The sequence below is a fragment of the Buceros rhinoceros genome, unplaced genomic scaffold (assembly GCF_000710305.1).
Source record: "Buceros rhinoceros silvestris isolate BGI_N320 unplaced genomic scaffold, ASM71030v1 scaffold10491, whole genome shotgun sequence".
Lineage (NCBI taxonomy): Eukaryota > Metazoa > Chordata > Aves > Bucerotiformes > Bucerotidae > Buceros > Buceros rhinoceros.
Window position 1 is genome coordinate 30,080 of NW_010394839.1, and position 20,259 is coordinate 50,338.

The window sequence follows — 20,259 nt, forward strand, 5'->3', positions numbered from 1 at the left end:
TGCAGATGTAGCATTTCGGGAACTCATGATGCAAATTGTACGTACTCAAAGGTTTAAATACTGGTGTAATTCAGATGGTGGGTGTAGCCTGAGAAAAGTCGATGGCTCAGCCAAACACCTCCAGGTACCTGAATTAAAGATGACAGTTCAGCACTTTGCCACAACTCAACGCCTGTGATGGTTTTTTTTACTACACACAAAAAGGGTTTTTTTTTCTTGTTTAGTTTTCTTAACAAGATGACCCATTTTCACTGAATTATAAAGACAGAAAAAGTCTAGGGATTAATTCTTTCCTACTTGGGGTATCTGCCTAATAGAGGAAGCTTAGCATGATTAAAAGAAAGAAAGACAAAACTAATAGAGGAAAACCTTAAGCAAGCCTTATGACTGGAGTTACCTCAGATACAGAGTTATCTGTATCTGATACTGAGACAGCCTCGCTACTGGGATTCTTCCACTGCTGACACATCACCCTTGAGCTACAAGAACAAATTTTGCAAAACAAATTGGACTGAGAGAGATTGTCCCATATACAGCTAATATAATTCAGAGCTGATTCACTGCAGATCAGAAAATGTCCTGCGTACAGTGCTTCTCAGCAGGTAAACAGACCGAGTCCTTTAATTACTGTCCTCCCTTCTAAGTTAACAGACTGGGGGAGCAGACTCAGCTACGAAAAACCCGTGAAATTTTTGATACTACAAGTTATGATGTTCTGAAAAACCTGGTAGACAAGCTCAGAGGGAACAACTGCATGGTCTGCTTGCTTCTTGATCACAGTGTCTGGCCATCGGTACGTTGTGTTTCTGGACTCTTTTAATAGTCAAAGGCAGCTTCTTGTAAAATTCTTAAATGTCTGGAGTTTTCTTCCCAAGGCGGATCATGGTTTCTGCCACTGCTTTGACTGAGCATTACTCTTTCTGGCTCGTTTTGCTCTTCTGGTGCAAAGGATGAGAGGTTTTGCTGCCTGCAGAGCTTGGGTGTGCCTTTCTCACCAATGCTTCTGGTTCTCTAAAAGCAGAAGAGAGTCCATATGATGATCCGTGGCATAAGCAGGTCATTTTCCTGCTGTTGCTACTACGATGAAATCCAAGTTTTTGAGCTTCTTGTTCGCATTTCTTTCTTCCTCCTTCCACCCGTATCCCAAAGGGCTGGCTGTGTGAATGTGGGACGCGTGTTTGGGCTGGGAGGGAGGATGTTGTTGTTAGTCGCGGTGCCTGCCTAAAGCTGTCAGCTGCTCCCTGTCAGTCCACTCTCAGTCGTGCCTGCTCGAGTCTTCTGCTGACCCACGCTGCTTTCCTCACAGATACTTCCCAGGACATCTGTGGGCACTGCTCCGGAGTTTTGCCTCTAAGCAAAGACTTAACTTGTAACTGACTCTACTGCAAACTCACTCGCCTGTGTGTCCCAGAACTACTGCTTGATTTTGATAGAATCAAATTCCTTGCCCGGATTCTCCTGTCCTCACTAGCTGCCAACATTTTGCCTTTCGACATGGGAGGTGCCATTCTTTCTCCCTCTGAAATGGCATGAGGCACCTTAAATTGCATGGGTTTCGGAAATTGTAGAGGTGCAAAATTTTCTTGGCAAACTGACATTTTTGGAGTTTAAACGCCAGTGCCCAAACAAATGCTCTGTCTTTCTCGTAATGACTTTCTTAATCCAGTTTATCCAGAACTTGATTAACTCTTTGTATTTGCGTTATCTGTAAAAATCTGCTAGAAGCTAAGGCTGTCCTTCACAGAACTAGACTATGCAGTAATAATGAAGTATGCTTGTCACGTTGCTTACATACACTATTTTTGCAACTATTTGACGATTTTTCACAATAGAACTCGGAAAGCTGTGTAAATCTCATAAACTTAGAAAATACGTACGGTTGCTTACTTGAGCTGGGGAAGAAAACAAACCTAAAAAAAAAAAAAGAATCAGAGTCCCCTCTCAGTGTTTGTGAGGTACCTCAGCAATGTGTCCAGCAAATGAATATGAAGAAACACCCCCTCTGTTTAAAGAAAAGAAAAAAGCTGAATTAAATCCCAAAGTTGGAAGTATTGTATACATCTCTTCAGTGAAATGGACTTAGGTTCCGTAACAGTGCCCTGGGCAGCGGCAGCAGGCAGGAAGCAGTACACTGATGTCTCTGCCTGTACCAAGAGCAAAGTAAACTTCTTGTGGGGCTTGAGAAAAACCTTCAGAACAAGTGCTTTCACTGGGCAATTAATCATCACATTCATCGCTTTTTCTCTATGAAGCAGACACAGTAGGACAGAATTGTTGGGTTTTGGGGTTTTTTAAATAGCTTTGTTTACTTTAGTCAATCGCAGGCACAGGCATTCAGGCCCCGGGCACACCTCCACGGGATTTAGCTGTAACCCGATTTCCAGTGTGGAAATGTGGATTGTCTTGCACAAGGGACATACCAAAAGCTCATTAGTTAATGACTGTAAGCTTTCTACACTGCCTTGTCCCACTTTAGCTTATGTGGAGCAGGACTAATTAAGCAAGTAAACTTACTTATTTTTAAATGAGAAAGCAATTTGATTATGGCTGTTAGGCAACTAATTCCAAATAAATCTGACCAAACCCCACCAGATTAATGCGCAAACTCAGAAGTATATGATGTGCTCTTCACAGTATGGAGTGTATCATCTGAACTTGCTTCAACCATTTTATATTAATCAAATGTCCCAGAAGCTGCATTTCACACTGTACATGCATTTCCCCCCCCCCCATCTAAATCATGCTGCTGTGTTGATTTTGGCTTTCATAGGTTCAAGATGCATGATTGAGATTAAAAATGGATGCTGGTAGTGCAGTCATGCTAACATGCTTCTGCTTGCATATTTGGGTTTAAAAAAATTAGATGAACAAGATGACTAGCCCTTTTCTCTAACGTTAGTTTAAATAGTGGGATGCCAGTTCCTGTGCGCTCTCAATCTGTCAGTGCTTTATACCTCTTTGGATTGCTTCCTGCTGTGCTACTACGGGCACTGTTCTAAGGCCGAGAATATCAGTGCTTAATTTTTCTTCAACCAGGAGCCATGTTACTTTATCAGCTGCTAAAGTTATTTAGCAATAGTGTTCCTTTTGCCCAGAGTTCCTTTTGCTCTTCCAGAGCTGATGGATGTAGAGCCTCTACTAAGAATAGTTTGCTGTAAGCTGGTAACCTAGTTACTGAAACAAGGGATGATTAAAGGTTAGCTTTTAATCATCGAACACCAGCTTGAAAGGGACCTCTAGGATCATCTGACCCAACCTTTCTTCAGAAAAGCATGGTCCAGACAAGATAGCCCAGCAGACTGTCAGCTGCATCTTAGCAGTGTCCCGTCTTGGGGAATCCACCACTTCCCTGGGCAGACTATTCCAATGGCTGATTGCTCTCACTGTGAAAAATTTTCCTTGAGTCCAATCGGAATCTCCCCAGGAGCAACTTGTACCAAAGGTCTTTTCCCAACCAAATGACTCTATGATTCCATTACCCTTTGTCTTTTCTATGTGACTCCTTGTATAACGGGGAGCATCCATCTTCTTTGTAACCACCCTTTAAACACTGAAACACGGTGAAAAGGTCTCCTCTAAGTCCTCTTTTCTCAGGGCTGAACAAATCCAGTTCTCTCAGCCTTTCCCCAGACAGCAGGCTTCCCAGCCCTTTGATCACTGTGGCCTTTCTCTGGACCCTCTCCAGCCTGTCCAGGTCTCTCTTACATAGCAGGGACTGAAAACTGAACATGGTGTTGCTCCAGCTGTGGCCTGACCAGCGCCGAGTAAAGAGGGACAATGACATCTTCATCTCTGCTGGTGATGCCCTTGTTGATGCAACCCAGCATCTCGTTGTCTTTCTTTGCCACAGCAGTGCACTGTTCACTCAGACTGAGCTTGTTGTCCTCCAGGACCACCAGGCCCCTTTCCACAGAGCTGCTCCCCAGGTGGGTAGATCCCAGCCTGTGCTGCACTCCTGGATTGTGTGTTCCCAGGTGCAACTCCTTACACTTGCCATTGCTGAACTTCGTAAGGTTCTTGTTAGCCCACTCTTCTAAACTACCCGAATCTTCCTGCAGGATGGCTCTATCCTCCCCAGCATTCGCTTCCCCACTCAGTTTGAAAGTGCTAACAAACTTCATCAGAGCACACTTCATCCCCTCATCCAGATAATTTATGACGATATTAAACAGTGTTCGGCCCAATACTGACCCCTGGGAGAAACCACTTGGGACAGGTTGGAAAAGAACTATTTACCACGACCCTCTGGATGGGGCCTGTCAGCCAGTTCCTTACCCACCACTTGTCTAGACTGCAACACATCAGTTTCTCATGGAGGAGGCCGTAGGAAACTGTATTGAAAGTCTTGGAGAGATTTTGATATTTCTTTTAGAAAAGGAAGCAAGACTAAATAAAACTTAGCCAGTTATACTTGGATGAAAGTTGACTCTGCATGTCAGATTTACGGGCAATAACTTGTTTGCCCTTCTGTAGACTTCCTGTTAAATTTCCAAGTATATATAAAGAAAAAACCTTACTGTTTGGAACAGAAAACTGTAGTATCCTCTGTTCTGAACTTCTGCACTACACTAATGCTGTTCTGCATGTCCTGGCTATAAAGAATCCCATTGTGACTGAGTGTCATGAGCTTGCAGGTTTTAGTTAGGACACCTTATGCAGTACCGTCTCTGCAAACACCAGAGACAGCCAACGCTTCTCTTACACCAACGGCAACTTTAGCTCATGGCTCAACGGGAATATGAATAGTGTCTCTTTCCTATGGTGGTTTAGAAAAGGTTACAAATGAACCACTATATACACCAGCCCCTAAGCTTACTCTCCAGTGTCTTGGCACATTATAAAACACAAGAGTTGGTGCTGGAAACTAGTCCCAGAAATGCAGCCAGTGACACAGATAAAAATGCTCTGCCTTTTACGTGACCTGCTTCGTAGGATGTTAGGGTGCCGGTAGTGTTCTCTACTTCTAAAGGACCTTTACTTTCTTAATTTGAATTCCAGCCAATGGCATAGTCTGACTTGGTTTCCCTCCTCCACTTTCCAAAAAAACAGCCAACCAAACAAAATTGCCCCAGAGAACCCAATCACGATCAGTAGCTGGCTAGGTCCCATTACAATAGCTTTAACTGTCAGTGTAAAAAAGAAATCGTTTTTTCAGGCACTTAAAATCAGGCCATTGGGAAGTTAATGCCCTCTCTGCCATGTGGTATGTAATGTGCATGGTGACTGCCACTGAGGTATGAAATCAGTCCGTGTGTATTTTGGCCAAAGAAGTAGTTCTTAGGAATATTTTTTGTATTAGTATTTATTTTTTTGAAACAACAGAAACTTCTGTATTAAAAATATTGTTAACAGAGCAAGAAAGAGCTGCATCAAAAGATCTGTTAATCAGTGAAAAGACATTTTTTTGGCTTAGATCTCATTTTAAGTATTTCTCCAAGACCTTGTTTCTGTGACCAGATGTGACACTTGGTAGGTTATTTTATAACAGGGCATCTTAGACATATTCTCATATTGGACCAGAACACTAGCAATCCATCTTAAGTGCTTAGGAAAGAATAACAGAACTGTACTGTCCCAGATGGCCGCCTCATAGCCAACTCTTTTTCATGCTTGGTAGGTGCCATTTTAGCTCGTGTGCTCTAGAAGTATTTTAACCAAAAAACCCCCAACTGAACAACAAAAAACCCCCAAATCCCCAAACCAGCAACAAACCAAACCAAGAATACTGTCAAGACTGAAGAGATCTAGAGCTCATGGCTGAACTCATTTGGTAAAAATGGCTGAAATCAAACCAGACATTCATTAGTATACATTTCTCGTCAGCAGAACTGCTGATCAGAAAGCGAAAAAGTCCATCATGAGATAGGATCCTCCACTGTTAGAAGCTCATTGACATTTCTATATACTCATTAGATTTCTGAAGAAAGGAGTTAGACTGAGGAATCTTTTTCCAGAAGTATCTTTTCTTAGAGGACCTCCCACTCAGGCAAGCAGCTTCCAACACTGGAAAGGTACAGGGCTACCAAGGACTACAGGGATCTTCGCATTCCCGCAGGTAAGTCTCTGTATGACCATTATACACCTCCATCAGCGTTGTGCACACAGTCAGCTAACAGGCAGGTGGGAGGAAGAAGAAGGAAAAAAAAAAAAAGAAGAGAAACCCTCATTACAGCAATTAGTGAAAAATTGTCTCTGACACCAGCTGAACAGTTCAACTAAATGAGGAACTATCTTATTTACAACAGCATGCAATCATGAATAGCCTGTGCCCATAGCAGTAGCCAAGCATATTGCCTCCACTTAATACAGTAACTAAACTTCATCGTTCCAAAATTCTTAGCACCCTTTAGGCATTTTTTTTTTCCTAAACACCAAAATCTCAAGTTCAGACTAAACATCTTCTGTTGCAGCAAGAACTTGCCTGTAGTATGGCTAAACCATGAGGTATATTAGCTCGTTTCATACTGCTTATAAAGGCATGTATTGCAGGTTCATTCAGGTTAGAACGGTCCCTAACATGTCTGTAGTACAAATGCCGCCTCAAACCAGACCCAGCTATGAAGGAAGGGCTCAGGTTACTCAGAGTTTTAGAGCTGTAGGGCCTTTGGAAAACAACTATTCCAGCAATTATGTTTTGCTTTTACACAGTAATATGGAGTTTGTTTCATTTTTACAGGCATGTTTTCACCTAGAAAAACCCCAAGTGTACCACTCTGAATGTGACCTCCTCCTTAGATGCACAGTAGTCAGTGGTCTGCCCCCCACTCTAAACTTTCTGCAAAAATAGAAGCGTTACCTTATTGAGGATAGGCTTTGTGGAGAGAACGTCATAAATTGTTGGTAAGGAGATGTTCTGAAAGAAAACAATACATTGATGTTAATGGACGTTTAACTTGTTAGCGTAAATGCTGAGAACTGCAACATTTTTACTGCTTAATTAGATAAGAAAATAAAGGTTTAAGAGGACATGTTATCCATAGATCTTGAGATCAGAAAAACACAGGGTGCAAAAGCTTGAGCAGACCAGACCTCAGTACAGCATGGGGCATGAATGCCAGTGTCTGCTGCCTGACAGCATGTGTTTGAATTTAATGGTGATAAAGCAGCCCAGGAAACACTGAAAATCTCTTTCAAAGTTATCTCCAGGTTTATCCCCCTGAATATGCAGCTGCGGAAAATACCTGCAGGAAACTCTTCATCCCAGATGAAGAGAAAGCCTAAAACTAAAAAAACATTTGTGTAAAGAGTCAGCTGATACTTTACCACCCAGGAGCACAGACCAAATGTTGCAGCACCATTAGTCACTTCTGTCATTACAACTGTGCTTGCAAATGCGGTGAATGCTCCTGGCTGTGTCTGATCAGAACTGTAACTAAGGAGATTCAGAACAGCAAGATGAGGTACCTGCAAGATGCTTACCTCTTGCGTTGTCTGGTTCAGGCATTTCATTGCAGGTGTTCTACGATTATCCAAGATTAATGGAGGCTTCCAGCGATCATAGTTCGTTTCTAACACATACCATGTGCCTTTCTTGATGTCAAGGCTGGAAAAGAGGTATAGGTTTGTGTTTTAAGTATGTAGTAAGTACATATGTAGTATATAATACATACAGACAGATTTTTTTAGGCTTGCTGTGGTATTTTTCAACAATGCTAAAAAAGTGAGTTCTTCCAGAACAGAAGTCACAAGAAAAATAGGACACAGTTACTGGCGGAAACTGTCCTCTTCTGGAAGGCTGAGTCAGGTGTCAGGTCAAGCATACTCACTCCCAGATATCCAGAGCAGCTGTCCTGGAACGAGTTATCACACACCCTTCTCCAGAATTTTTTCCACCCAGTATAAAGTAAGCTGGAGCTAGCAGTCTTGTTTTTGCCAGTTTGTCTTTTGCATCCTGGTAACTGCAGATAGATAATAAAGTAGTGTTGGACTATTAAATGCTATAAATAGTTCACTTACGTACTAAAGGATAAGTTTCCCCAACCCAGGAAAAGTTTGGGTGGTTACACCTTTCTTCCCCTTCCATGCACGTGGGAGGCAATGGTATCAAAGGAACATATTTAAGCAAAGCTCTTCCACTCACTTTGTACTTAAAAGTATGGTTGTTGAGAGGTGTTCTTTGCACTTTTTCTACAAGAATAAAATGATGACACACTGTGTCATATTCCACCTAATTCATTTACTTCAGAAGAGCTTTGTTAGTTTACTTCCTGGAATATACTACTACCTGTTGGATGTGTTTTGATGCCAAAGCTGTTACACATTCAGATACCAACAGGTTTCATTCGGAACCCCCCCCACACATCTGAGAAAACAATTTGACAAGTTTTAAGGGAACATGTGTGATGCCTCTTCCCACCAGAATACCAGCAAACCCAGAACTATTTAATGTTAAGGCTTCTAGGAAGATATCCATACCACTAGATACTAAGCATACTTCTACAGTATTAGTGCCTGTTGAAAGCAAAGCAGGTTACAGCAGTAGCATATTTGGTGGAGGGAATACCTTGTAGCATTCTCTAATACTGTTCTGGTAAGAAAGCCCATCCACATACCATCTCTTCTACCAAGAAACCATTCAAAGATTCCTGCAAAATATCATGGGTTATAATAATTTGTTTTCAGAAGGTTCGCTCATGCTATTCTAACTTTCACAGCCTTTAAACTGAACTGTGTTTTATCATTGCTAACTGGAATCCTTTCACCAGTCACGTGCCTGTTTATCAAGGTAACCAGTATGCCCAGAGACTGGGAAACTTCTACAGATATAATGAGAGAAATGAGCATTACTCACCAATATAACCACCATCAAGACTGAAACGCTCATTCATTGTCAGAGTGAACAAGTCCTGAAAAGCATTAAACAATTCAACCTTCATCCATCACCAGCCCATTAATACCAGTAATAAGCCTGAGGCAGCATTACAATTTACATGCCAATAGAGCTTCTTGTTTGTTAGAATCTTCCCCTTTTGAGTAATGGGCCGCAAGATCAAGCCCATGTGGAGAAGAACCTAATTTATCACTGCTTGAATAAGTATAAATGATAATTCATAGTCTTCTGACCTGCCCTAGCAATCCAGCAAACCATGCTTTTATGCTAAGCAAGTCAAGCCTGTGACCATTTTTCTCTTGGTCCTTACTGCATCCCTGAATTACGAGTTTTCCTTCCCCTGCTGTGTGTAACCTTCTTCTCAGACCTCTGAATACTGCCCTTGTTTGAAGGCAGATTTTTGGGTCCCAGTGCTAAGTACGCCCTGATACGTCCCTGCTCTTCACACGGGCACGCAGCTGTACACAGTTCAATCTGTGGTACTGGCAACACGCAAGTCAAACACAAACCCCAGTCTACTCCAAATAGTGTTTCTTTCAGAGGAAAGTGGAATTCAGCTACTGGAGCTATCGGACCATCTTCAGAATGGACTCTTACCAATTTATCTGACCAGAAGACGAAAATAAATGGATACAATGCAAGGATTTAATGCCAGAAATGATCTACTACGAAAAGAGCCACCTAAAATAGCAGATAAAGGCAGAGCATGTAGAAAAGGAGGAGCTGTGGTAAGCTGGAGTCCCTGGTATAGTTCTGTACTGCCGGTTTTTAAATGTAGATAAACCCCAGATTTCAGGTGCCTATTAAAAAGAACCATAAAATAATAATCTTTCAGTGTAGAACTCATTTTCCAAGGAGGATTGGAGAAAGGACTAAAATAGCACAAGTACGCCGTTCATCTCTGGGATCATAGCTAGTGAGAAACTCCAACCACTTGAGCACTCTGTATTCACTCCTGTTCATATTCGGAATTCAGCATTGCTCTTACGAATTGTTCAAATATAAATATCTCATTTGTAGGTAATCTCCTTTTACAAGGAAGAGTGAAGCATTGTTTTATTTTGCCTTTCTTCGAATAGCTATAGCGTACCAGATCATTTACTAAAAAACATCCTAAGGCAGAGGATGAAAGCAGGAACATTTACATCTTAAAGCATTATTAACTGACAAGCCCCCCCTCCTCATACTTACTGGTTTGACTCCAGACACCATGCCTATGTATCCTGCAAAATTTGTAGACTTGAACACTGTTTTGTTGTTTCTCTGGAAGTCCAAGCTCACCACTATAGGCTTCAGTTCCTGAGTTATAGTCCAGGAATTATTTTTAACATCCCACCTGCAAAAGATGATACAGCACTGAAACTTCCCTCCCTCACCAGCTTTTAAAACTTCCCTTCACAGCATGCAGATTTCCTCTGCGTGCCTGATCTCACTTATGTCAGCCAATACCACTGCTCAGTAGTTAGCTGAGCACCACCAGCAAGGGACAACTAGGAAGTCTGAACTCATAGGCAGTCAGTGATAAGAACCAAGTTTTGTCCAAACCAAGTACACTACTAGTACACTACACTACTACAAACAGCACCAGCGTTACAGCTGGTTTCTTCTGAGCAGCCGTAACTTTGTTCTATTCCTGCCAGCAAAGGCAGGCTGCTATGGGTACTGCCTGTGACACCAAACCTGAAAGCATGTGTAGCCTGTTCTGCAGCAGAATGAACTGATTCCCTCAAATTCTTAACTTTTCAAAGGTAGAAAACAAACCACACTCTACTGGATTTGCTCTACGCAAAGGGAAGTCCCAAATCCAGTTTGTAAGATAGCCAGAATGGTTTATAGGCAAGAAGGTGCTACAGAACACTTAACAGACCATTAAATTATCTGGAAATAATCCAGGTCCTGAGAACAGCTTTGAAAGCTGCCTTAATTTTCAGGGAGCGTGTTTCCAGCATTTCTGCCAAGTGGGAGAAGTTCAGCACATGTCAAATCAGAGGACATGGGGAGTTACGATTGAGTTGCACTTGAGTTTTTGATAGGCAGGTAGGCATTTTAATGAAGGCGGACATTTAAATTCCATCTGGGCATTGAGAGTGACCTGGATGAGTGAGGTTACAAAATACACTTAATAAAAGCAATCACCAAACAATCTGATCATCAAGTATGAAATGAGAACTAAAAGAGAATCCAGTGCTGGGCAACAATCCAAATTAATGATAATATTAAATCAGTGGAACACAGATCACTGGCTTCTGAGCTGAAACGATGTATGACGGAAAGTGCCAGCAGAGAACAGTACAGTAACTGGGGGAATAACCTGGAGAAAAAACAACCACAAAAACAAGCCCCAATCCACATGTCACTGCATACACTGGAACCGACGGGCACTGATGTCCCATCATGTAAAGAACAAGACATCTTGTGATTCAGAGATAAGGTTACACGGACGTTTCTTTGGTTTGAGACAGTTTCAACTGGAGCTGAGAAAACACTAAGTAACTCCTAACACAATTGTTTTACAAAGTCATTCCTGACCCGCTCAGAGTAGTTTGATGTAAGATCAGCAGAACAGTAATTTTGTTCAGTTTAGCCTTTTTTCACAACATGCAGTGCAGAATTACTGTCTCTACAACATTCAATTCATCCTTTAGACTCAAAGCACATATGGAGAAATTTCAAGTTCAGCTAGCTTTTTCTTTGGGTTTAAAAAAAAAAAAAAGGCGGCACAAGTTTAGGAACTTACCCAAGAAAGAGTCCAAAATCCAAGTTTCTGGCATGGTACAGCTTCCCTACATAATAATAAATAAATAAATACAATTTTTTTAGCTAAATGAGAAAGCATGAAAAATACCTGGGAAAGTAAGCAGGGAAAATTCCAGTATCTGGTTTCCTTTAAATAGCATCAGAAAGATGGTGGGGTTTGTTGGATCAGGAAAGTGTTTTGCCATAAGTGAAATCAAGTAATCTTGCAAACTGCTGTCTGTCTCAGACACCTTCCACACTACCGCAATGCAATGATAATACCTTGACCTTCCTCTAAAAGTGAGACATTTGTAAGCCTTGTGAGAATCCTTCAGAAATTTCCTAAGCTGGAACAGATGCAGACAAGGGCTGCGGAACTGAGTAAGAGAATGAAAGAGTCTCTTCTCTTAGGAAAGACAGATTATCTATGTTCTCTGGCACCATACATATGCGGTAGCTAGAAACTAGACGCAAAACTAGGATTGCCCTAGAATCACTCAAGGCACCGAGAAAGTATCAGAAGGCTGCTGTTCCTTTCCCCTAGAAAAACAAATGCCACCTATTGCAAAAACCACTAAAACCCTCACAGCAGCTTTTAAAGCATTTTTATCTTTTTTTTTTTTTTTTTGGTAAGCTAAGACACCTGTGATCTCTTTCTTACTTCTCAAGGAATACCTTTTTAGGCTTTTTTAGACCTTCTTGCCTCCAGTTGAGAAGGACTGTGTTTGTATCACTGAGGTGGACCCTCTCCTACATAACAGAAAACTTAACACTATTGTGGGTTGCATTACCTGTTTTATCTTCCGCCACTATCGATGTACATACAGTAAAAATTTCATAAAAGATGTTAAAAATAACAATTTCCCCTAAAACAAAAAGAAACACAGTTCAATAGTTTGAAACTTTTGCCATGAACAGAAAAAAATGGTTAGAAAAAAGGATACTGCAAAGTTCAACATTGTACACTATTTCCCGCCAGAATTTCTGTTTAAATCTCATTTGATCTTTGAAATGACCAGTTCAGAAAAACCAAGAGCTTCCTGAAACGCAAACAGAAGGATCAGAATTCCCTGGCCTTCTGCCTTACCATACAGAAAGCTGAGTCATTGCTACTTCCCCCTCTGGAAACTTCAAAACAAGGTATAAAATTCACTTTAAAGAAGAAAGCTGCCGTAGGTACCACTATTCCCATGTAAGAGCTGCTGACTAGCACCATGAGGAAAGCAGTGGAAGCAGGTCTGTGGACGTTCCCTTCCTCAATTCTGGAAGAACTCAGCATCTATTTCTGACCTGAAATTGCATCCTTTTGCAGGAGGTGCAGAAGGAAGACAGGAGGATGTGGCAAGGATCACAAGGGAAAGGAAGTGCAGCGTGAAGCTGAGCCTTCTCGCTGTGTCAACAGCAGACACACAGCTGAATGAGAAACCAATGAGAACCAAGGATTCCCCCAAATTTTGGGGCGCAGGAGCTGAGACTTGCTCCAGTTCCCAAAACTGAGAAGCGAGAAGCTACAGCTCTACAGAGAAGTCCCAGCCTGATGAAAGGCTTATGTGATTTATTGCCATTATTCTCTAAAATACTGTTTTAATTTAGCGTGAGATGGAATGTATTGCTTTATCTACTTACTTAGTAATTTATGCGTACAAGTCACAGATTACTCCAACTATACTGCAGATTGGTACACGTACTGATTTTAATCGAGTCTGGATTCCCAGTTTTCTACTACATCAATAAAGTGTTGGAAACTGTTACCCAAAGGAATTCCAGATGAATTTGCAATCCCTTGGAGTTCTTCGTTGAAAGGATAAGGAAGCGTGGCAGTCAGATGAGCCTGAAAGGAAATGTTTTGTATGTTGTTTGTGTAAATTAATGCTATTTTGTTACTTAAAACAAAATCCTCCCCAATAGGTACCTCCTTCTCACAACTAATAAATTGAGTATTTAATTCCTCTACAGCCTGTAGAACCTTAGGATTTTTGTAGAGTACCTGGAAGACAAGTACACAAGGCAAGTAAAAACTACTACTTATCAAAATACTGTCACATGAACAATGGAGATTAGCATGGTATCTTAATTACTGTTAGCAGCAGATAGAACAGAGTGAAGCAGGACTCCTGTGTTAAGAGCTCAGCTGGAACTGAGCTTGACATCAGTGTTCAAGGGAATCCCTAACTTTTACACATTGGTGTGACTACACGTACATGCTACCTTTATTCAATCCCACTCAGGCACTCAGGGATTCTAAGGAAGTGGGTCAGCATCATCTGAGGCTGCTGCTGTAAATAAAGATGGGAGACAGATTTGATCTTACATTGTCTCTAGCGCTACACCGAGTTCCCAAATGCCAAAGACTATTTTAATCAGAACCAAATTGCTTTTTAAGATGAGGCCTGGTCAAAGTTGCCCCTGTAATCACACACAGTTTTCAAAAACTCATTTTATTCTACTGTTTAAAAGGAGTTGAACATGGCAAGGAGTATTTCAGTGAAGTGTTTTGCTACAGTGACTAGGTTAGTAGCATATACGTCTAGCATGACTATCCCGAACTTGAAAAGATCTTGAAAAGATCTTTGAAAAAATTAGAGGAGGAAGAGACACGTGCGTTTAAGGTTTGATGATTTCAGACTAACTCAGAGTAGGCAAGAAAACAGAATTTCACCAATAAAATCTCAAAATAACTCTTCAAAACAATATTTTTGCGCTAGAAGTGGAAGAATTATCACTTGTAAAGTTGTTTATTACCAAATTTAGCAGCATTCTAATTCTGGTAGTAAGAGCATACAGTAATAAAACAATTAAGCTGAACATACTTACTATTTTGTTATCCACTATGTCAACAATTTTGCCGCTGGGGAAGAAGGTATTTGCTATATCTTTAATATTCTGGACCACAGCCTTCACCTAAAAAGAACAAGTGGTTTTATTGAATAGAAGATCTTGAGCCTAAGAATTGCTAGAATACTAACAGAACTCCTCCACACACTTTTCAAAAAAACCCCATTTTGTTGGAAAAACAATATAGTTAAAGGAAGTGCTAAATGTGGTGTTCCTGGTGAGAAAACACACCTCCAACTCATCTTTAAGAGTCACTCTTCAAGCTTTACTCAAATAACTTTCTAGACTAGCTCTGACATGTCCCTCTACCAGAGAAAATGAATTACAGCGAAAAGCCATCTCTTCTCCTTTGGTCACATCATTTTAACACTCTTCACTCTTCTATCTTTAAAAATGTTTATTAAAGCCTCTTTGCTTAAGCACTGATGTTCTTGAAGACAAAAAGACCCAATACATTTCTTATAGAAGTATATGCTTTCCATCTGCGACATCTGAATAGCCACAAATAGAACTGCACTTTCTGTGAACCAACTCCAAAGTACACGAGAGATAAAACCTTTCAGAATTCAAGGTGCAACCTGAAGCTTCCAACGCCCACTGACTTAAATGAAACTTTTAAAATAAGTATTACAGTGTAAATAGAATTTGCCTTTCAGAATGAAAAGGTCAAAATCAGCAGGGATATAGCAAAAATCTTCTTGAGAAATTAAGCATTACTGAACTGAATTTTCAGCAACCTTCAGAAGAACAGCTGTTGTAAGTAGTTTGAAGCAGGCTTGATTCTAAAGTTCTTTTGCTGTGTACACAATAGTGCTGCAACCAGCGTCCCTGAAAAGGGCTGGAAATTCTTCATTTCCCCCTTGCCATTTCATCACCTTCTTCAGTGTTTTGAGAGGAGCAAGGGGGTGCAGAGGAGAGGGGAAGCTGCCTCAGTTTCACTTCAGTTTACTGAGGCTGTCCCTTTGGTGTACTCCCCCATCCTTCACTCTGTGTTACCTCATGAGTAAAGAGCTTTCATACATCAAGCCTGCTTCATGCCGCACCATTTTGCAGTCCTCTAAGTCCCAAACATCACTGCCCCTATTCTTCATGCTGTTAGCTCAAGTGTTGAACAGAAAAAAGTTTTACTCAAGCAATTATTTTAGTTTGGAATAATTTTTAAAAAGTCAAGTAGAAATACTATCAGAGAATTTTAGCATAATTATACCTTTCCAAACCTTTTTTCAAAATAAAAAGGCCACACGCTAGTTTTATATCCGCTAAACTTTAAAGCAGTGTCCCCATTTCATACCTCTGTCTTTTTGTCGTGCATCAAGTTATCCCATCTCTTGCTGGGGGGTAAATCAAGATTTATCACATATGTCGGTACATTTCCTTTGAACCTGAAAGGCAAGTATCACAACTCAAATTTAAAGAAGGCTTTGAAAAAATGTTTGACAAACTACATGTTTCCCACTTGTAACTAGCATCTTCTAGATCTGCAACAGGAACAGGTTACCAAAAAAAAAAAAAGTTCAGACTTGCCAATCACTACTTTTCTGTAATTTGTTAAAAAGTTGAATCAGATTACTTACGTTGGTCCTGAAGGTGGGTATGTTTTACTCCTGCACTCTTCTCCGTACTGTAAAGACAGTGAAATACTACTATTTAGCTTCTTTGTCAAAACACTATTATTCTGGCAGACTTAGTTTGTAATTAAACCCTCACGACTAGTCAGCTAATTCAATTCATTATGATTTAATAAGAACAGAAGAGAAAGTCTTGGGACTTTGGAGAGCATGCAGAGGAGATCACAGGAGGTCGGGGACAAACAGCCACTTCCCCGTGCTGTCTGTCAGTCCTTCAGACAACTTAATGCAGTCCAAGGCAAGCACAAGTTTATGATAAATACACTAACCCTTTTTTACTCAGTGTGATTTAATGAAGAGCATTTCAAGAGCACATTCTTTAGACAAGTTCAGAAACCTCAAATCTCAGTATGGACCAGTCTGTTCCGTTCACGTGATTCATGGTCTCATTGTGTAGCATCACTTATAATTATGCTCAGTGTTAAGATGGGGCAGAAGAACCACACTGAACTTTGGGCAAACTACTCAGCTGGAGAAATGAGCTATATGGCACGGCATTTTATTTAGTGTGGAAAAGTGCTGCTCAACTGGTGCTAAATTATATGAGAGGTGCATTTCAGGAACGCAGCTAAAACCTGGTTACCTTCACTCCTGTAAGCACGTCTAGTTACAAATCAAAGTCTGAGACCATATTTAGCCATACTCAAAGTGAATGCAAGGGTCTTTCTTTTCCCATTAATTACATAAAGCATGTATATACATACATAAAGACATGCATATACATATCACAGTTACAACTGCATGTTTTACCCAGTGACACACAAGCAACTGCTTACTAGCCACACTTGTGCTTTAAGCCAGTTGAGAGTAGACCAGATGTGGTCCCTGAGCTACGCGAGCAGCTCAGTAAACTCCTAAGAGCACAGTACGCCCCACTAGGCAAAAGGAAAGGTACACAAGGTATTCAAGGAGTCCATACAAAGGTGCCCAAGGCACAAGTATTTTGGAGGCAGAACAGAAAGAAAAGTGTGTAGAGATACTTCCCCGTCTCCCCGCCCTCAATTTCCAGTACTTATTTGGCTGTACTAACTGGATTACTTTACGAGTGTGTCCTTACAATGCATTCTGTCTCCAGCAAAAATTGAGACAAGATCTCTAGCAGATACATATCTGGGACAAACAAGTGAACAAATGTCCGTGTTCTCTTTGGGCTAATCACGTTATCTGTTGTCAATACATGAACCTAAAACCCACAATATCTTACACAATGTCACTGTCTTTAAACACTGGCATATTAGTTACAATGGGAAAAAGGAATTTTGAAGCGGGCTTGGTTATCACGTTTTCTTTTTGCATTGTTTCCAGTAGGCGGGAGAAAGCATCAGATGAGTTTTGGCTTTCCTACAGGTGAGACAAAGGTATAGGACCAGCAGCTATGAGCTTCCTAGATTTCCCCGCAGTGCAGTTACAGCCTTTGTGTAGCTTGAACTAAAGGTCTAATAACACAAGAGGCCATTTAGTTTTCAAAATGAGGAAGTTTCAAAACAAGGAGCATAGGGGAGATTATCAGATGACTAATTAGGCAACAAAAGACAGAGGCTTTGTGCAAAGCCAAGCAAATGCTTTATAGTATCAGGGCAGTTGTTTTGTGAAATTTTCCATCCCGCAATACTGAAGTTAGCAAGAAAAAACATTACATATACATCTTACTGCACGCATGCACAGATTTGGACCTTCGGGAAATACCTCCTGTCAAAACAGGACAGACAAAGCCTGTAACAATGAATTATCCGAAATGGATGAAAGTTGAGTTGATCTGTCAGTATAGCCCATGTCTGCACAGAGGAAACAGTTGCAGACATGCAAATTGATCTCAAAGGATTTTAAGTTGTGTTCCAGGTGCTAAATGTTATGTCACTCCTGATGTTCTCTCCTGAGATTTTAATCTTGTATTTGAAGCTATTTTTATCTTCCCATCCCTTTGGCAACCTAAGCCTCAAAAGAGATAAAGAGAGCAAAAGTTAAAAGAAGAGTTACGGGAGAGATGCAGAGAAAATGTTCCCTCCTTACATGTCAGTAATTTCAGACTTCTCACTTGCCTATGCATAATGCAAGATAAAGAAACGAGTAATCCCCTAAACAATCTGCACATCCTCTCAAAACTGCTAGCATTGACTGAAATATCTGAAGAAACCCAAGATTATTAGCAGGTTCTTTAGGTACACAATTTTATGCTGGCACGTAAGTAGTTCTTTAAAAAGATGTCAAGACAACCAGAAAACTAGAAGTGGCTTTTTTTTTTTTTTTTTTTACACAAGGAACAAAACAAATGTTACCTTTTGCAATCATCTGAAGTCTAACTGCAAACTTTTCTGACAAGATAAAAAGAAAAAAAGACACCTAAAAAAATTTCTTACAGCAACAGAAAAAAACACCAGGCACTTTCTATCATGAGACAGAAATAAGCAGCTATGAAATTACTGCTGTGGTCAGTGAGATCCTCCCCTCTGCAGAGGCTTGACTCTGGAAAAGGAACTGTAAAATGCTCTCTGAGAGAAACAGCAGCAGCCTTCCAGCACAAGAGGATCACCTTGAGTTTCCAGTGTGACATGCCAGAGGTGGTCTCCTAGAAAGAGTCAGCAGAAGCTGGATCCAAACAGGAGGTCATCACCATAAAAATTCCTTTCCAAACATGCACTGAAACCCCTAGGAGGAATGCAGCTATTCTTGAATGGCGATTCAATCCTCTCTTTTTTCTTTTTTTAAAAACTGCTTGTTTCTAGCAGGTTGCATATTTTGGTTGTCTAATATACTGCTGACTTTCGAATTGCATGTAAGTAGTAATACAAAAGTAGATGCATGGCAGCATAGGATTGAACCACTAAGCGAACACAGCGGAGGAAAAGAGAACGTGGTATGGGAAAAGATAGAAATAATAAGAAAAAATGGAAGTAGCACAGAAGATTTACATTATGACCGATTGTATGAAAAAAGTAGAGCAGAACAGGAACCAAGCAGCCAGCATACTGTCAGGATGAAAAAAAAATCAGGTAGATGGAGAAAAAAAAATCAAGTAATAACAGTTACTATTCACTGCAGTAAAGAAAAATTAATGCATGGTTTAATGACTGCTGAGTAAATATTTTAAAATCTAGGCTGGTTTCATTAATATGAAATAGGCTGAACGCAGCCTGTCCAGTCTAAAGAATGCCAGCACTTTCTTTATTACTCTCAAAAATATTTTTGAGGTGCACCTTCTCTGGCATCCTTTCTAAATATTCACTGTTTCTCATCTTCATATTTAAATATAAATATAACATTTCCTCTTTGAGCTATGAAATACAATTCCATAGTTTAAGGACATGGCATTCAATCTCTTTCAGACAAAGTAATCTGTTATACTCCATATCTTTTGGTCTATGAACTCTATGGTCTAACACATTTTTCTCTCCGCTCCTCTTCCTTTAGGGAATGATGCCAATGCAGCACCATCGTGCTGCAGGACTCCCAACAGCGTTCACCTTTCTGGAGATGGAATAGTACTCTTGCAGCACTGAAGAAATGGGGACCAATCCAATTTAAACTGCAGTTTGTACAAAAAGTTCAGTATGGTTGAGGGGGCCTAACAGAAAGCTAAAGGGACTGGCAGTCTGCACCACTGAGATGCAATTCATGGTATTTATCTCCCACGTTCTTTGTTATTGAAAAGAACCCAACCAGCTGTTTGTAGGAAGACAACAATCGTTCATTCTTCAGCAAATGATGCAACCCAGCCGAAAATAAAACATCCAAACCTGACATCTGGCTGCACAGCAGCGCAACCTGCAACCTGGACACCCAGTGGATACTGTGCAAGTGTGAATATGTACGAAGTGCAATCAAATGCAAAATCAAGCTCTAATAATAGACTTTGCTGATAGCTGGCACTTCCTCCCCCTTTCCATGCACCACAAAGCTTTTTGCTAAAATTCTGAGGGTGTTTTAAGCTGAACCTGGCTTACAGCATTGTGAAGCTGCTCTTGGTGGGGGGGAAGGATGTGATTGCATGTATAAAAGAGAAGATGGTCTAATTCTGTGTAGTCATGATGCTATGGGAACATGGGTCATCCAGACGTCCAGTCCTTCAAAGATCTTCCTGCAGCTCCCTCCCTCTCAAGACCCACACTCATTTTTTGTCAAATCAATACAACTTGCTAGGAAAAGTCTTAGTCTAAACACAAAAGAATATAGGAAATAGTATGTTCCCCAAATATTTAAAAATATATTGCAGATGACACTAAGTTGGGAGGT

General features: G+C 40.6%; 1 protein-coding gene across 1 annotated transcript; it reads right to left on the reverse strand.

Moving 5' to 3' along the window:
- Positions 1-5,623: 5,623 nt before the first annotated feature.
- Positions 5,624-16,022, reverse strand: ASAH1 (N-acylsphingosine amidohydrolase (acid ceramidase) 1; the record flags this gene model as incomplete). The annotated part of the gene is made up of 13 exons (XM_010145346.1): positions 5,624-6,109; positions 6,797-6,853; positions 7,420-7,543; positions 7,767-7,898; positions 8,504-8,585; positions 8,792-8,846; positions 10,022-10,166; positions 11,568-11,613; positions 12,358-12,432; positions 13,319-13,397; positions 14,381-14,467; positions 15,693-15,783; positions 15,976-16,022. Coding segments are annotated over 13 exons (1,110 nt in total), but the record flags the coding sequence as incomplete, so codon positions are not given.
- Positions 16,023-20,259: the final 4,237 nt, after the last annotated feature.